Source organism: Hyalella azteca, unplaced genomic scaffold, assembly GCF_000764305.2.
Source record: "Hyalella azteca isolate HAZT.00-mixed unplaced genomic scaffold, Hazt_2.0.2 contig5093, whole genome shotgun sequence".
NCBI lineage: Eukaryota > Metazoa > Arthropoda > Malacostraca > Amphipoda > Hyalellidae > Hyalella > Hyalella azteca.
The window spans coordinates 692,132-711,904 of NW_025935295.1; the positions used below are offsets into that span (position 1 = coordinate 692,132).

The 19,773-nt window shown below is 40.1% G+C and overlaps 1 protein-coding gene across 5 annotated transcripts in view; it reads right to left on the bottom strand.

Annotated features, from left to right (window-relative positions):
- The window catches only part of LOC108672526 (plexin-B), a 174,944-nt gene that overhangs the window by 125,716 nt on the left and 29,455 nt on the right, over nt 1-19,773 (bottom strand). For all 5 annotated transcript variants that reach the window (XM_018160208.2, XM_047880259.1, XM_047880261.1 and 2 more), the window contains exon 3: nt 18,467-18,643. In XM_018160208.2, coding sequence (XP_018015697.1) covers nt 18,467-18,643 — 177 coding nt within the window. The remainder of the gene's footprint in view (nt 1-18,466; nt 18,644-19,773) is intronic.

Below are 19,773 nucleotides of genomic sequence, written 5' to 3' on the forward strand. Positions count from 1 at the left end.
ATTCGAACTTGGTGACGTACCAAATTTGCATAACAACATATAAATGCTATACATACTTTTTATTTGGCAAAGCAATCGTATACATTGCAAATGTATATGATATGTATATAGAAATTTAGCAACAGATCTAAAATTCAAACTAACATGTTAAAAATAAAAATTCATAACATGTTAAATGCTAAAATTCATAACATGTTAAAAAATAAGCCATTTTTTCCTATTCCTCTCGTTACGGCAACGGATAAACGCTTGCAAGCAGAGACACTTAGAAAAGTTTGCCTAGGAAGGGAATGTTGAGCCCTCAAACAACACGGACAAATCGATACGACGACCTGAACCAACACTGCAATAGAGTGCATAACACCTCCTCTCCACTGAAACATGAAGGCCTTCGAACCAACGAATATTGATGCCACAATATCGATTCCCGTCAAGGCTACGTAGCTACCTTCACGAGAAGCTAGACAATAAAGGCGAAATTCGAAACGAATAATTTGTTCTCATATTCTTAACAACCACTACAAAGACAAAATTACCTTTGTGTTAGGTTGAACAACCGTAAAAACCTATAAATTATGACCTAAATAAAAAATATTAAGTTCTGTACGCCTTTAACTGGACATGTCTCCCTGCAAAGTATGTTGGCCAATATTTGACCAGCACTGTATATAAGTAGATGTGATTACTAATGATGAAGAAATAGATGCTAAATATTTTACGAATAATTTGCAGTCGTACACGAGTTTCGAATAGCAACTTAAACAGTGAGCCAAGAGCAGCGTAAAGCAAAATCATAGAAATGACTTGCATTAAAGAAATTTATGTCAGTTGTGACACAAATATTCTTAGATTTCTCAGTTTTGTGAAATGAAAAAAAATCACAAAACTATGACCACAATGCAGTAAAAGAAAACCTCTGAATGACTAATCTCGGTAAATAAAACAGGAGAGATATATAATGAGTAATTTATAATAAGTCAAATCTGAGATTAATTTCAAACACCGTAGCCAACCAAAAGCAGTAAAAACTTGATGTTGATATTGCAACACAGTCCGTATTCCAAGGGCAGCTGCTACGTACATAACATAACACAGAAGAACCGCGCTAGCGAGAGCTGTCGCTCGTATACGTAATGAGTGATTCTTTGGCGTGCATGGAACGCGCGTTAGGATGAGCAGTGTGGGATTCCCGGCATCAGGGCACAATGAAGCGCAAGTCTCAGCCATTCATCTGTAAATCTGGTGATCGCGACGCCACGGGACTCGCCTTCGTCAATAGCACAGGGCAGACCAGGCCGCAACGCCAGATTGGACGCAACGAGCCAGGATTTAGTCCAGGATTTCGTACGTATTGATTAATTTCAAACGGGAAAATATACCAATAACACGGGCCACTAACGAACAAAATTCTGCTCGAAGAAAAATAAAGTTCAAATGAATAGATTCTGAACCATTATGTTGAGAGTAAATTATTTGTTCTAACGTGTGCGGTATAGGCTTGCGCGAGCAGAAGCAGTGTGCAGAATGAAAGAGAGATCGATGAAAAGATGGAAATTTGAGGAGCAGACACGAAGTAGAGAATACGTCAGGAATAATTTCGGCAAAGCATACTTCAATCTACCATTTCGCCAGTTCCTCAACAGATTCGCACTCTAAAGATGATAGATCGGATGGAAGCGAGATAAATTTAGCGACTGTTACTTGAATACAAGTGCATTCAATCACTGAAAAAAGATGCCAATTCACTAACAGTAACGAAGATTTTGCAACAGCAGCATTCTTAATAACGCTTAATTTCATTTCAGAACCAACAATAAACTAAGGTAGTTAAAATTGGTTTTTGGACAAATTTTGGAATGGTTCTCTCGGGTCCTTTCAATTGCTCTGAGTTACTCCTAATGATTGATATGAGCAGAGGATGAATGTTAAATTATCAATGTAAAACAACCGATAAATTTGACAACCTATGTCTCAAAGAACTTTCCATCCGATCGCAGAAATTGAAACTGAAGATAAAACATTGCCGAAAACAAAAGCAAATAATGCATCAACACTTCATCATTTTGAAGCATCAAGAAAAAAACATTGAAGATTAAAAAAGCTATATTCCTTAATAAGAAAAGTAGATAATATTCTCAATGTAAACAGTCTTACGAGCGAGACCAATTGCCTAAATCACTACCGCAAGCGATCCCTTTCTTGCGAGGATAAATTCAGGGTCACACTCTACGCGAGCCCCAGCGACTCATTAAAATGAGGCTTACGGCGATGGATGAACCCCACGGGACATACGGACAAGTGCCTGCCGCCCTGCGCTCAGTTCATCACGCTCCAGAGTCTACAAAATTTATACCAGGGGCCAATGAAAGGAACCTTCACGATCATGGCTGGAGCAAACCTTTATATGAAATAATCGATTGAAAAAAATATATGCGTAAGAAATTTAAAGGCATTACGAGAGTTTAGCTTCTCATCTAGAGTTATGATCGTACATTGTGAAGAGGCCCATTTTTCCAAGATACTAATGAAGTACGGCAATTTATAGATGATATACATTCGAATTCTATTTACATTCAAACTAAATTCACATTCTTCGAATAGTTCCAAGACGGTCGGACAGCATCTTAATGCCTTGATCATCTCACGTCATTAAAAACCCTGGAATAAAAAAATGATGTTTATACTTGATTCAACACACGTCATCCGAGAAGAAGCCTAAGGCACAAATTATACCACTCGCATTATCATTGAAAATACTGAAAACTGAACATGTGATGGGTTGGGTAAGAAGCTGTATGTAGGATAAGTATGCAACAACTGAATATTCGGAAAGCGATTATATAGGCAGTGAGCGGAACAAAAATAGCATCATCCGCTATCGAAAGATGGCGGATACACGCCAACAAAAACAAACAACCGTGCAGACAAGATCTTTACAAACAGCCGACAAGAAGACGAAGCTCATCGCATAGTAAAACTTACAGAAGTTTATACCATTGCAATTAAAATCGTAATTAAGAAGTGCACTAGGCATTTCTTAGTATCAATAGAGCGTTGAAGGCATTCTAAATAGGCGCAATGAGCCGTTGAACAGCGACGCATAGACGCTCGCTATACAAGAGAGAGAGCGGGCCTGGTGCCTAACCGGTTCGCGAGCTGGCTGGTGGTGATGTGCACCAGATGGTGGTGATGTGGACCAGGTGGTGGTGATGATTGTGGACCAGGTGGTGGTAGTGATCGTGGACCAGGTGGTGATAGCGATCGTGGACCAGGTCGTGGTGATAACTGTGGACCAAGTGGTGGTGATGATTGTGGACAAGGTGGTGGTGTTGACTGTGGACCAGGTGGTGGTGATGACTGTGGACCAGGTGGTGATGTTGACTGCGGACCAGGTAGTGGTGATGATTGTGGACCAGCTGGTGGTGATGACTTCAGTGAACTTACTGATATTGATTGTCGTAAGGCTGCAGGTGGCGATGCAGATGGTGGTTCTGACGATGCTACTCTTATGTTGGTGAAGATTATAATATTTATGAAGCTTTGTACCTCCTGTCCGCATCAGATGGCGGAGGTTTTGTATAAGTGTTATAGGTGGCCGTGGAAGAGCTGTAGCAAATTCCTCTAGTGATTTTTAAATAATACAGCGTCTTTCCTTATGGTCAACTTAGATCCCGCGGCATGGGCACTCTATGGAATTATTGAAATTCCAGCTCAACTTTCGGCGGCGGCGATACAGCACAGGGGTTCGGGTTATCCAAGAAGAGATGTTCCCACATGCTGACAAAGCATGCAGGAAATTCGTCCCTTGACGTTGTAAACTTGAGCAGAGGGTGGATACCTTGAGTCATGCGACATAAGTATGTGAGAATTGAATTACAAATTGATAACAAGGCTAAACCGCCGTGTAAAAATGCACTCAGACTCTACTTTAGTGTATGTATGAAACGGAATTTTGTGGATTTTTTATCCGATTTCAAAAACAAAAATTAATCTGTTCAGAATGCAGGAAAATATCACAGGATAATGAGGATGAATTGGAACGAATAATAAATTACAATTATTAAATTGGGCAAATAAAGGAAAAAGTGGCAGTTCTAGAACGAATGTAAAAACTGTGACGTTCCAGCAAGCGATTAAAAAGTAGGAAAATTAACTCCCACGTTGCATCACTATAAATGACTCGTGCTTAAATTGTATAAAAACACCACAATGTATAAATGAAAAAAGTTGTAGCAGTTAGCAGTTAAATATTTAAAGCCGGTGTCTTTCGTATTCACTGGTTAGCACGTCGGGGCTATTTTAAGAGCATTCATCACACATAAGGCCACCCGCATCATCCAGAGGTTGAAGCTAACGCAATAGAATAATTACAAGTGTGAGGCCACTTCAGATGTAGAGCGAAGACTGAGAGTCGCTATGGTGTATATTTAGTAGAGAACGAAATGACTCCCCAGAGACGAGCGGTCGCTCTTGGCTTTAACACACTCGGATGATCCCCGGCACATAAAATCTTAACCACATTACCAATAAATAAATTTAAACTCCAATGTTCACTCCATTCACAACACATGGCATTACGCTCCATTCGGAGCATAATATTCTTAACCAAAGCATTTATTTGTATCCATCGAGTGAATGAAACTATAATCGAGTTTTCTTCAGTTCATCAGAGGACCCAAACTGGGCGCATTCCTAAGAGTTAACAAACGAAATAAACCTTACATAATAAGGTGCTAATAAATAAATAAATTGATCGTCAAAGCACTTATAGTAGCAGCGGAAGAGATTTGCTTCGTACAACAACCAAATACGATCCATCAAAGTGGATATTAGCGTACTTCAATGCGAACAGCTAGAACTAAAAACAACAGCTTATGAAAATATGTTATACCAGAAGACTAGAAGTAGTAATAAGTGCCCATGATGATCAGTAATATTATAAGTAATATTAATCTGGCCATGATAATAAGTAATACCATAAGCCCATAAGTAATAAAAATTACTCATGACAGTAATAAAAATCGTAATTGTTAATAGGCGCTGACAACGATTATTACTAACAAAAGTAATAATAAGAGCTCAAACTTATTTTATACGTAATCAATTGTGTCCACCACTTAATCACTGCGATAGTCCATGTATTCACATAAGTATTTAAAAGCGATTGAGGATAATTTGTCTTAATATTTTCCATCACAAGAGCATCCATCATAAGCGACGTGCACGTAGAATACGAAGGCTCAAGTATGCCACTGCTGCCGCGGGGCGAAAGGGTCGTTAGAGAACAACACTCGAGAGGTTTTCCATCGCTTGCGTTCACAAGTTTTGAGGAGTAGCAGCAATAATGAAATACGCCTCGAGTTAACAAAGCTCAGTCTAGGCCTACGCGTCCATTGTGCGCCAAGTTTTTGATGATCAGGGAAGAAAAGCGTCATTGGCATCAAAGGCTGGCGCGCAACGAGAACTGCCACAGGAAAAGGTAAAGATACGATGAAAATGCCAAAAATTTACCGGGGAGAAAACAAAATAAGAAACCAAAAAAACTAATTTTATTAACTAAAGGGACTGTCAATTTTTAAAAATGCTCCAGAAGAAGTCGAACTTGAAGGGCAGATTTACATATTAATAACTTGAATTGTCCAGTCGTAATATGTTATTAGCTCAACACTATATTAACAATTATTAAATTAACGTGACCGCTAATCATTCAAGATGTGTAACTTTCGTACACTATCCCGTTGAACCAACATAAATAATAACTTCGCAGCAGAGATAAAAACTAAAGCCCAAGTAATACTCAAATGCAGACTTCGATATTCGTACAGATGGAAAAGAAGCGCATGACTACATGCAAATATTCAATGGAGTTGAGATCGAGAGCTCGCCTCGCCTCTCAGTGACGAAGTCGTGGTAGTGCAACGTAGCCACAATATAGATAAATATCAAGTGTAGAGCCAGTCATAAAATAGTAGCGACGGGATTCTCCACGTCCATCGGGATATAGCATGTACAATAAGATGATCCGCTATCCTTTTTTGGAGCACACGGTCGGTCGGAGGATCAGCCAAAGAGTTGGGTGAGCGAGCTTGGGTGAATCGATACGGGAACAACAGTAGGGATAGCCTACGGAGACGGACAATGCCGTAAAATGATGAGAAGATGTCATGCTCTATTGATTCAGCTGACCTCTATTACAGCTGTAGGCTTAATAGTACAAGGCGACTTATTAAACCGCGCAAGATCTTGCGCCAGACGAAAATTTTTAATCGCGCTAAAAGGTCGCGGGCGTCCGTGCAAAAAAGGGTTTCGAAAAAGTTATGCGAGCAGCGCTAGGGAACCTCAGCAATCACGAAGAAACACGAATCAGAATGTGAAATTTAATCGCGGAAGTACTGTCCATGGGGAAGGCGCATAACAAAATTAAAAAAAAATTATTATATTTTTTGGTGAAAAAGTAATCCCACGTTGTAAAACTGGAGAATGAAATATCAAGCCAGAAAAAAGTGAGATGATTAATTTCATCAACAATATTTTGAAGTGTAAAATAGGTTGCATTGACAAAGACTTCAAACATTTTCTTGAGAATACCGGAAATTCTCATACATGCACTTGTACTATAGTGATTGAATAATGTAAATTCAATTGGAAAATGTCTCAGCAATTAAATTTCGCGTGCTGGAGAGTGAAATCGGTCAAGGCACGCACTCAAAATAAAACCCTGTGAGCGTGGCTGCAAAATTTCAGTATGCAGGACCGTAAGAAAGTTTTAGAATTCGCGCGCTTCGAAAAAGTTTGCGGGGCACAAAAGCTTCGTTCATTAATAGAGCTTAGCAGGCAGCCGCGCGGCTCTCACAGCGATTACTGCCTCGATTAAACACAGATTACGAAGCTTAAGCAATGTTTAAGTGTGAGGATTAATGCTTATCCAAACATGAGCTCAAGCGACGCGAGATGAAGAGCATCCAGAGCCCAAAATATGACGCGAGGAGCGCCGCGGTCAGTCGGCCGAATAAACTGCACACGCTGAGCCTGCATTGCATTGCAGCGGAAACAGCATCTCAAATCAGAAAACCAAATTCCTACCAAGAAGAGAAAGCTCAATTCATTCATATTATGATAATGACGGGTCTCATCTAGATTTATATACGAGATTTGTACAACAATCCCCGCATAGTAAACAAAATTTGAAAACTTGAGCCTACAAAGATACAAATTGCAGGCCACGGGACGCGGTTCTATTCACCTTATCAGCAGAACTGAGCCAACAACCGCCACCACAACCAAATGCAATTAGCCAGAGAGAGTGGAAACCAACCAGGCCGATGAAGATACCAAATCCAGTTTAGATTTGTGATGAGATTCAATCCCCTTAGCAGCGCGATGAGAGAAATTCCCTGCAATTGCGAGTGACCACTTCTCCATGGCTTCAAATAATTAATGGACAAGCAAGACGAGTATAGCGTTGTTATGGACAAGCAACACTGAAGCGTGTTACTCGAGATTAAAACAACACAAACCCTACACTTCAAATGACTACTAATAGGTACGTATTTTTTCATAAACAGGAACGATGAAACGTGTACTAAATTATAGTCGAGTTTAAAGCGAGTAGTTAACGTATTGAACAACTACTCTTCGTATTAACTTGAGACTTAAGACAGTAAAAATAAACCAGTATATATACAGTACTTGCAGTAAATTAAACAGATGGCTAGCTTTATAAAGGCGTGACAATGGTTAGCTAAATAATTAAACCCCAAAAAAGACAGGAGAGAGCTTGAATCTTTTCAGCAAAATATACTGTAAAATAAGATAGATTTGCATGCGGACACAACGGCGCAGCATGGAGGGCGGGCGTAACAGTAGACACGGAAGCCCGAAGCCGTGAGTGCAAACACTGGCGAGTATAATGCAGCTATGCTGACATGGTGCAGGTATGCTGACATTGTGTGGGTATGCTGACATGGTGTAGGTGTCCTGGCATAGTGTAAGAATGCCGACATGGTGTGTGTGTGTGTGTGTGTGTATGCTGACATGGTGCATGTATGTTGACATGGTGCAGATGTCCAGGAATGGTGTAGGTATGCTGAAACTGACAACATTATTATGTAACACGTAGGATGCAATTCCTGGTAACATTATATGGGAGTGAATACTGCCACTAATTTATGGGAGTGAATACTGCCACTAAGTACTCGCATTACCATGAGAATTTGTAATGAAAAGAAGCATTGACCGTCAAAACGAGTGCCCATAACGTATAAGCTTATTAAACAGAGATTGAATGAACGAAGCTAGACAATACTATAGGCATTCTAGTGCGTTAGCCATGAACGTTATCACCTACGTATTTAGTTGAGTATACGCAGGCCAATTCTGCACACGATTCCTATGGAAATAAATTTCAACCCATGAAATTTTTCGATGAAACTTTAGAAAAAAAAATTAAAATGAAGTAAATAAGTGAACCCCTAAGCGCCTTTAGATTCGCGTGTAAACTCCAAGAATTCCCAGGCAATACCAGGTAAAAGTTAAACCCCAGCGGCCAGTATGGAAGTTTAGGCCGCTAGCCAGCTTATTTCGCAGAGTGCTGGTTGAGCTAACCGCGTGGCAAATAAGCAGGTTACAAGAACCAGCGCAGCCGCATTTAATCGGAGCCATTCAACGTCGGATGAACAAGAAACGAACTTCACGAGATCTAAGGTCCAAATTCGAGAAGCAGGACTTGAGGTAAGTAATGCGATCGCAGACAAAGGTACGCCGCTGGTCCCAAGATTTGTTATACAAATTAAAGTGCCTGCCTGGGTTCATAGAAAGTTTAATGGGCTCTAAGCACGAAGCGCGCACAGCTAAATGCAGCGCTATCTTATACGACACAAAGAAACTAACTGCTATTTGTCAACTAAATGCTATTCTTGTCTTTCTAGAATATAAACTGTCAGAGCGAATAATGTTAATAGGATTCAAGAAAAAATTACAGACAGCAAACTACCAGGAATATAATTATGACTGAATCGTAAAGTTGAAACGATGCAATAAATGCATGGACTGAAATCAATGAGAGAAATTCATTTGTCTCGCCAATTTGCCAGTTTTTCAACCCCTTAGGCAAGGTCTCAAAGGATTCCAATCAGAAAACTAGTAGGGTTTGAGATTCTGAAAAGTATTTGCAATTTTGCATAAACAAACTCGGTAGCGGGCTTGTTCGATCACTACAACAGGCGTGGTCCCGTCGGTACACAGAAAGCAAACTACCATAGCACGAGCAGAGCGAATTCTTGCCATGCATTCACGCAAAGGAACAATCAAGGGAGTTTCTATGCAGGGACGCCCGTCCAATTTCTTCAATGCACACACTTGCAGCAGCAGAGAGCGACGGCGCTCCAGCACGATAACGCTCAACGTGCAACTATGTATCGCTGCCTGAATTGGTAGGCACGGTCATCATTGTCCTTGCATCTGCTTTGTTTTCAATATAACTACTAGAAGTTCACTATACTCACAACATATAAGTGTCTAAAGGCAATATTGCAAATTATGTGTTTGCCGCATAATTTGCCACAAACCGAGAAATTGCCACAGTTCATCGGGGCGTTACGAAAAACCCACCTCCTCAATTGAACTCTATTTTTACAAAAGTAATAAGTTTCGTCAAAATTTTAAGACTGTGAAAATTGATAGTAGAACTTGGTATCAGCTCTAAAATTAGCGTCAACTGTTACCCAAATGACGGAAAATTAATTTTGATCGACACAAAGCAATGAAAGGCAACGCTGTAACGGATCGGTGGGATCAAAGGGAAGCCCAAGACAGGCTACAAGAACATTAGTGACACAGTAAGGAAGCACTATGAAGTGAAGCGTTTGAAGTGGCTTCAAGCTCCTCAACAACACGGCCTAATTAACCGTGAGCAAACCGAGGTTGAGCTATGCGAGCTTCAGGCCTTGCTGCCATTAAAAGAGTGATGATCGTTCGTAAGTCGTTAGGGCATAACGGCAAGTCAAGCAATGCAGGCTGCAACACTTTACTGATGCCCAGCTTCCCTCAAATGTAGCCTGCGAATCAGACACTAATTGAGCAGTTAACTAAATAGCCAAGGGGATAGCCAGTAGAAAGCCGTAAAGGAAGTGGACAATTTGGCAACAATTTGCGAACAACAGGCTACACCAGCACACACCAACACCACACTCATCACACTGCGAGGGTACAGCTCGCCTCGTAATCTACGACTTTTCAAACTCACAAATCCATGCAAATTATCTCGTCTTATTGTCTCCGAGAGGATAATTGGCATCGCGACAGGAACTAGAATTGTATGAGATAGCATAAGTGAAACAGATAAACGCACCTTAATTCTGATTGAAAATTCTTGTTTTGGAATAGTAGATCGATGCTTTTGAAATCAAAAAATAAACAAGAAGTGCCAAATCATGAATCGCTTAGCCAAATTAACAATTCAACGGGTAATACAAAAAAACGGAAATGGAGGTAATAAAAGAGAAAATAGAGGTAATCAGCCGGGAAAAAACACTAAAGAGAAAAATCTTCCGTTCTTTTACAGACAGGGCTTTCTTTACTGTGCACTCAAAATAACCTCTAACCGCAAATCATGGAGTAGTCCGCAATCGGGCCACTACTTCACATTATCGAAAGCGAACAAAATGTATGCAAATGCATTCATCTTGTAAGGCCTCATTTGAGTAATTGAGTAAGAGCTTTGGAAGAGGGTCCAGGAAAATTGGGACCAGGAGACGCAAGTATAAGCCACTAAGCAGCGCCGCTATCTTCACAATAGAGCAAAGCAGACGAAGTGGCAAGGGAAGCACACCTTGGGGAGTTTTTTATCAGAGGTCGCAATCTGTGTAATGGGACGGCCACCTAATCGCACACTTGCTAACCAACCCCAGCGCGAGCAGCACCGTGATACATGGGGCAAATGAAACTCTTAAGTTTAAGCGTTCAAGTCACCAAAGATAAAACAAGGCAATATAAGACAATAGATTACAAAGTCCACTTAGTTCTGCCGAGATCAACTCGTCCACAATGTGCTCCTTCAGAGAAATTCTTCGATGCAATGCAAATGAGGGTAACTAGAAATCTGCCAGGATAAACAAATGATAAGCTCAAGCTATAAAATGTCCAATACATCGAAACCAGTTATTCCTTGACCACGATCACTCACAGTAACACACACAAAAAAAAATGAAAATCAGGTTTTTGATTTAAAAAAAACTCAGCTATTAAGCAGTAAAAGTTGTTTTAGCTTTGACATTACATAGAATGCATTCATTCATAATAAGTAAAAGAAGAAATATTAAAATTAAATTTTTCACTCCACGCAAGAATAGTTTCACACTCAGTCGACTTTTCTGAGGCTCGCCTCGTTCGATCCCATAATTTTATCCCAAACAATGACGTTCATTTGGGCTAGAGAGCCCAATCATGAGGTTACTGGGCTCTAAATTTCCCGTATAATCCACGGTTCTAATCAAGCGTTCAGGGCAATTGTAGGCGCTCTATAGATGAGATTAGAACGCGGGGAAGGCTGGTAACCATCGCACTCCAATCAGACGTACAACGAGAACTGTTTCCTTAGCAAAATTTTAATTACTGAAGAAGCTTCGACTGCAACTGGCATGAGTCACGTAACCTATGTCAAAGATTAGAAAATATTCTCGTTCTTATATCTTAACAAGTGACAAAAAGTAGAAATAGACGAGAAAACGTAATAATATTTTTGTAGGAGACATGAATTTAGGAAATGTATTACAACATTATAAATGCACAAGTGAGCCAGGCTCCAGGGAGCGAACGTAAAAAATATGAATAATGATCTCCTAGTGATCTTAAATCTTCCAACTTCGAGCAAGGGCTTTTAAAACTTCCAACTAAATCGAGCAGCGCGGTATTTGTTATGAGAGCAAAACAGCGAGAAGCTCAAGACAAGCGCTTCTTTCAATGCACTTGAACATACTTCGGCCTAACATTGTAATGCAGGAAATAAATATCATGATAATGGAACCATAATGGACTCGCTGAAAAAAAAATATATACCGTAAGTCGTTTATAATAATAGATCTCACTAAAAGGTGAACTCGGCAATAACCGCAGACAATTTACTATTTGAATGAACAAAATGATTTGTACGTTCAGTTCTGTCCATCCAGAGCAGTAAATCGGGTGCTGCGTGTGCAATGTGCATGGAAGCATTATGATGATTTCCACATTAGAAACTAATAGGCGGTCATTTCCTTAACATCTTATTCCCACAAAAAATAAACCTAACGAGTTTTCAAGTCAGAGACAACTCATTGAAATTGTTTTTGTTTGTAAAATGCTTTACCACCGAATTTACATTCAAACTGTCATCCAAAAGTAAGTTGCCAAGAGATCACCGAGAAAATCAAGATGAGAGGCCAAGGGAACATCCAGGAGCAGAGGGAACAAGCTAGCGAAAGGACCATCACAAACGTGTAACTGGGCCATGTAAACGAGTGGCAATAAAAAAATTAGCACCAGTGAATGAGCCTCCACACGAGACAGGGGGAAACTGTCGACATGGCCTGCCGAGAGCCTCGCATGAAGGGACGATGACACCAGAAAGAACCGCATGATTGCCGCAATAAATCGCCATGCAGGCTCAATGGCTACGCCGGTCTGACGCAGCTATGGCAAAATTGTCGGACAACTTGCGCTTCAGAGTGAATATGAACGAATATACTCTTTTATTTTATGAACGGATATATACTCTTTATGACGCAAAATGAAACCAAAATAAAGAACTACCGGTACGTGAAAACGCAAAAAAGTATGAGAAAATTATACTTAAGGAAAATTTTTCTACTGTTTCACTGTAAACATTACCAAACGAAAATAACACTAAGTACGATTAGAAGAAACGTGTTGAGAACAAGATCCACGGAAAGCGTGGTGTTCCATTCCAGTGTCTCAAGGGATCTCACGCAACTGATGGCAGGCAGGAAATGAGCTCGCTGGACAATACAGGTAAATCCAGGTGCGTCAGTTTACCTGCACCATACAAAGTAAATGTCCTCGCACAATGCCTACACGGACAGCCCCACCAAATGATCAGCCTCGAGGATCTATTGAGGTAATAATGCTCAAGTTGGTGCGATGCGAAAACATGGAGCACGGAACAACGATTTCTCATCATCTTAGTCACTTATCATTGACAATGTTTGAAAAGGACCGTCACGATTAGGTAAAAAGAAGGAAGCATGAAAATTTAATTGACGGTGCTTTTCCTCCGAAACGCTGAAAAATACAGGGTCAGAAAAATGCCATACAAATAAACATGAGCGATTTTTTTGCAGCGCTCCTAATATTACAAACTTTTAGTAATACATTCCTTACGATTAGTACGTATGTAGGACGACTTTTGCGTCTCATTACTCATCCAATACAAAGCTTGAGTGATGATACATATACCAATGAAATATTTATAATAATCTTCTCGCTACCCAGTCCCCAAGAAAGTTTTAGAACTTAAAATATGTAAAATGCTAACTGAAATATCACAATACTATTAAATTGACGTACAAAGGCATTAATTATTCATTGAGGACGCACTCAAATAATCCTAAATAAATTTCACCCCAAAAAATGAACGCAATGCGAAAGATCAATAAAGAATTAAAAGTGTAGACCCAAATGTAATTAATTAGGCAGTACGTCCAATTGTTCATTTCTAGATCGGAACAAAAAATGCGCATCATTTCTGTAATTCTTCTGCAAGTTTCAAGTAAAAAAAATGAAAAAAATCATTCTTTACCTCATCACTGATTACGCAAATGAAATGATAAAAATTGGCGGAGATGGCAACAGATGTTTGCTCCTGAAGACAATCATGATTGAGGTCAAATGAAATTATCAAGCGCGCAACGGGTGTCACAGCGCCGCAATTTCAGCCAATCTAAACCGGAGATTAAAAGAAACCGGAGGCTGGGAAGAAACCAAGCAGCTCAGGCACGAAGCCTAACAAATGAAGCGCATAATAGAAGTCGATAATCTTGAGCACCCGCGCGCAGCATTCCTGCCGTGCACGGAAATTCTAGGGCCTACCTAAGTAAACCGAGCGTCGCCCTCACCTAATCTCTCAATGGCCTTCTGATCGGATTGCCACCGGACATCGGGACGGCAAAAACTCTCCGAAAAAACACGGCTGTCCCGAGTATTAACGTCTTAAGGAAAACCTGCAGCAGAAAAACACACAAGGCGCTCCATCAGAAATGAACACAACATGGGTCAGCCGAAGGACGTTCCACGAATGTCCTGTAGAAGTAAAATAGACGACAGCAGTAGCGGTAAATGTATTTACTACCAGTTCAAATTAACAGGTCGTAATCAATTAATGAAATTTCATTTTTACAATATTTCATCTAAATATGCTCCTGTTTCATGGGAATATGTCTTCGATCAAAGGTCGCGAAAAGTACATATATTTTGGGCTTTTGAACAATTAAACTCAACAGGCAGCCAATAAAATTAATCTAGTTTAAAGCAAGAATTTAAAATACCAATAAATCAATGTAGCCTCATGCGTGGAAAATATTTATTTTGAAAAAACTACAGCAGACATCTGTACGCTGTGTAATCTTCGGAATCAGAACTAAACGTACACGAACATCATATTAAGTTCCATTCGACCCCATTATTGAGCAACTCATGACTAAAATATTTAATGACACTACATACAATCTCAGGAACCGACGTATGAGGATGGCCGCCATCTACGACTTTCCTCATCAAAGGGAGGAGTTGATTCATCTCTCCTTGACAGTATACAAGCCGGGCAAAATAATCCATTTGTCGACGATGAGGCGGAATGAAGCATCATTCCGACACAGTTTGAGTCGGAATGCAAGGGAGAGAAGAGAGAGAGAGCAGGAGATATATAGATAGAGAGCCAGTCAGTCTCATGAACTTAATATTTTAGTTCTATTCACGTGCATCCAATGAGATTAAAATCTGTTTAGGAGTGACCGTGAATCTCTTTGAAGAGTCAGTGAAGCGCAGAGCGCAGCAGCTCAGCGTCTGTTTGGAGGCAAAGGACAAAAACGAATAATTTCTTAAAGAAGAGGATAAATATTCCCACGGCTTCAATGGACGCCCCAGCGGGATGCCTGACCTCAAATGCGGGCACTGGTTCATGTGAAATGAATTAAAAGCTTTGCCAAAAGTAATTAGAATTAAGACGGACGGGTAGTGGAATCAGGGTTGTTTTGAATGCCAAATTGACTTTAAGGAAAACATTAGAGGATGCTTTGGTAATTTAATGCTAACATGAAGTGTATAAGAACTGAACTTAAATGAAAATCATGTTCAAGAAAGTAATTGTGATATTGACTACGAATTCCGGTCAAAATAACAGTCCGCTTAGTATCTAACCAATTCATCAAAAATGCTTCAGTTCGATTAAAAGTGAACAATGAAATGAATATTCCAATTGTGCGTGGAAAATGTCGTGTCTTAATTTTAATTTTTACTTCGTTTACTTCTCCCTGAGATACAAAAGATAATGAAAGAAAACAACATCATACTTATTTCACATTGAGTGGAGAAAACGACAAACAAAAATGAAAAACTAACTTCAAGGAGATGACCGGCTTGTTGGAAACTTTAATGGTTAATGATTACTTAAAACTACTACCTACACATACGCGTAAAATAATCTCTTGCCAACACCATAAATCTCAGTAGGTAACATCATTTAAGTTCGTTAAATAATTATCACCTGATATATTCAATGAAAAACATTTGCCTAGCTCATGGCAACTTCAAAGTGGCTATCGGCGGCGGGAATTTCAATTAGCACAAAACACGAAGCGCGTCGAAAAAATTTAGAAAATCCAATGAGAAACGGCATGAGCGCGGCGGCAAGCAAATTTAACAACGCCTATCGCAGCCTGAGAGGGTCGTTTGGCCTCCACTAAACGAATCTCCATCAAAGGTAGAGGCCTCGCAGGTATTCGTAAGAGCCCATGAGTCGTCGCACCTTAAAAAGAATTCCCTCCCTACATACATCGACTGAGAACTTGGAGGGAAGGGCAGGTGAGCGGGAGAAATTCCTAGAAAACTTCTCACAAACAACTATGACTTGGAGGTATGAGTGACAATAAGCATACATCATCGACTTTACTAAACGGCTCAGAGCTTGTTTTCTTTACGAATTAGTTATCATTAGAGAACTATAGAAACTTTTGAACTATATAAAATATCTAGCAATGGTTGGAAACATTAAGGAAATTCAGAAACTTTACCTGACGTTTATATTCCAATAGCAGTATGGTAGTATTTTTATGTTTACAAAATGGATGAAATCTTTGAAGTGATGCACACAATTATCGATTAGACATTGAATGTGTGCAAGTGAATAAAGTTGGCACTTATAAGTATTTAGTAAATTCGAATCTACACAAACACACACACACAAAAGAGGCAGGCATTGAGTCGACTTCAGCGTAACATAAAATGCGCGTTTGCATAGAAGGGACGCTTTTGAAGCTTTCATTCCTTTCAAACAGTCGTCCTCTCTTAGCCCAGAGCTGAGCAAATAAACAACTCAAATCAAATACCGTAACTTTCTAATCGGATCAGATGCAGAAGCAAAGAGCGCGCGGCACTCTGATGCATCTTATAAGGAATCCTTAGCCGCTTGAGGAATCAAACAAATACTGCACAATGACAAAAAAAAATCTGTCAAGATGTAGGCAGCGAATGCATCGCAACGACGAGCAGACGAGAAGGGCGAGATTATATACTATTATTGCACAGTAATATGTAATATTTCTTCAGAAGTTCTTTGTTACAACAACTTGTAAATGCTCGCGTTATACCTACATCACAGCATTTATTACCACAGCTTTAACAGTTGCTTTGAATACAAAAAAAACTTTCCTTCCTGCCATTCAGAATGAATGGTTCATGAGTGAAACGATGAAACAATGCTGGTACCATCGCTCCTAGAGAAATAGTTAACAGATGAGCACACTTGAAACTAGAGAGCTACAATTATCATAAACGAGGAAAATTATTATCGTATTTTTAACAAGCAAATTCATTCTACCGATGTCGAGTTCGATCCACTGTGTCAAATCACACAGCAACGATGCCACACACAACACAGCAAGTCTCAGGCGAATAATCTAGTCAATTCACAGGCCGACGATCACTGGTCTCTACTTCTCTGATAATTTCTCAGCGGGGACATCGGTTGTCCCAGCGAGCCGGGGCATAAAAGCAGCCTTGGAGCGTACGTACATCGAGCCGTCGTCAGGTGCGGACGATTTACAATCGACACATCTCGTAACCAGAGACCAATGCATGCAGGCTACACCTTGTCGTGCGACATTGGCACGCCACCAACACCTCCAACATACATACGCTCACCCGTCGCTCTTCTCTGCTCGAACGCCGATGCAACATTGCAACGAAAGACCAATAAATCGAGCACTGATCGTTCGGATGTTGATCCGCCAGTGAAGGAATGCGAGTCAAGGAGTGTCAACAGTACCTTTACTTAAATCGTGAAGAGAGAAATGAGAATAGACAGAGAAAATGTCAATAAAATCAATTGAAAGGAAAAAATTAAATTAAAACTTGAAAACTAAATTCTCAGACCGTCAACCTCCAATTGCTCAATGGATCGATTTAAACCAAAATAGTCGATGCATGCGACCAGGAGCATACATTCCAAATGTTTTTTCTATCCACACAACGAACACTGCCTCTCTGGAGTAACAGTTTCATTCACTGTTGCAGCAAGAAAGCAAAGCTGTAGCCTGCTAGCAATGGTCGTCCGACAAGAGGCATTCAAGAGAGATCAGCCTCCACAGGCCAGGGAAGGATATCGACAAGCGTGTCGAGATAAGAACCCTGCAACAGCAGCGTCTCCTGATAGAGCAAAAGGCAATAACTAACGACAGATCGGAGAAGCGTACAAATCCAAACAGCCACGACATGACATCTAAAAACAGAACAGCAAGACGTACGTCCGTGAAGTAAATATGGACAACTCAGGACAGAGACGAAGACGAACAAGACAGTCAGTCTCTATGACACCATGTACAGAGCAACAAGCCTTGACAGAATAGAAGACTGAACCCGTGAAAAATTCAACATTCAGAGCCATAGACGTTCATCGGAGAGGATTGCAAGTTATCTTCCTTGTAACAAACGTCATGGTATTCGTTGAGCAACGATGTAGCAAACGAAGGCTCTTTATCACATAAAAAAGGCTGTATAATTGCAGTTTTCAAATACAATAGGACTTTCATTTCACGAAGTGATTCAAACTCAAAGTAGCGTGTTATAAAAATTTAACTATTATTCAAGTTTCATTTTTATGAAAAACAGTGATGAGAAGCAGAATATAAGTTAATACAGCCTTTATTGTTTCGTTTTCACCTTCCATTTCTAATTCACGATGAGATTATTAGAAGCTCACCTTAATAAGCCAGCCATCGGACGTGCCGAGGAAGAGAACGGTGTGGGCGGCGGTGGTGGTGGACTGGATGGCTGTGAGCGAGCGCTGTTCGAACTCCAGCAGGGCGCTGCCCAGGGCAGGCGACGTGCCTGAGATCTTCAGGCCAACCTCGCAGAAACTGTAAATGTTGCCCGTCGTCTGCAAAAAAAGCAATGAATTATCCGTTATTATATCATAAACATTCCGCAAGAGCTCGGAAATTTATTTAATACATGAGGTATGTGAGAAAGTGTTTGAAATGGCCTTCACCTAATATTTTGTCTGTAAATAAGGTAAATTAAACGACAATTCCTTGTCTGATAAAATACGACCATACCATAAGTAAATGAACCGATGACTCATAAGTTAGAGAGAAAGTCGGGTAAAAAATAATTGTACATGTGTGGAAATCGAATGGAATAATTCATACCTGATAAAATAGCCTTTAATAAGTACCGTAACGCCAAGCAATAATGCCGTAATGATTATCAGGAGCAGCAATCAAAGTTGATCGAGATGGTTTAAAAAAATTCATTGCTTCCATCCATCAGGGCAGGGTTTTACAACTAAGGGAAGCGTCCAACAGTCATGGTACTGAAAACGCAAGAAACTATAAAATTTCAAGCTAATTTCAAATTTTCCTTTACTGACGAGAAGAAAAGGAAACTAAAATCGTAACACACTCTAAAGAACACGGAGTATGGAGCTCACCCACATTTTGCTGGCATTCTTATTGGTCGGGCAACATTAATGACTTTTTGAGGAATTACGACTTTATTGTTAAAACAGTTGCTAAAACCTAACAGAAGAATAAATGCAAGGCAGCCCAGCGTCCGAAGAAGATTACCAATTAATTTGCTGCCTTGAAGTTATGTGCACTTTATGCAGCCTCAATTGCAACTTTGGCGCCAACATCTTTTGTATGCGTGTTTATAGAATAATACAATTCCAGCATCGGTACGGGGCTAGCATATTATTGAATTAGTTTCCAGTTGCCACAACCACGTCCACAAACAAGAGCACCCACACTATAGTCTCGTTTGAACGCAATTCCGTTCGCATGCTGCAGACGATTTGTGTAGCTGCATTGGTTGTATGGCTGCTTGCTCGCGATTAATAATGAATTCAGATTTTGAATTCCCTAAGTTTGATCGACTGACACTGATCAATCAAAGAGAATTAACGAATACTCAGCGTTGGAGCAGATGCGATGATCTCGGCGAAATATGACCGATTTGTGTTTTAATTTACTTTTGCTTATATTTTAGACTAGATTTTAAAGTAAGCAC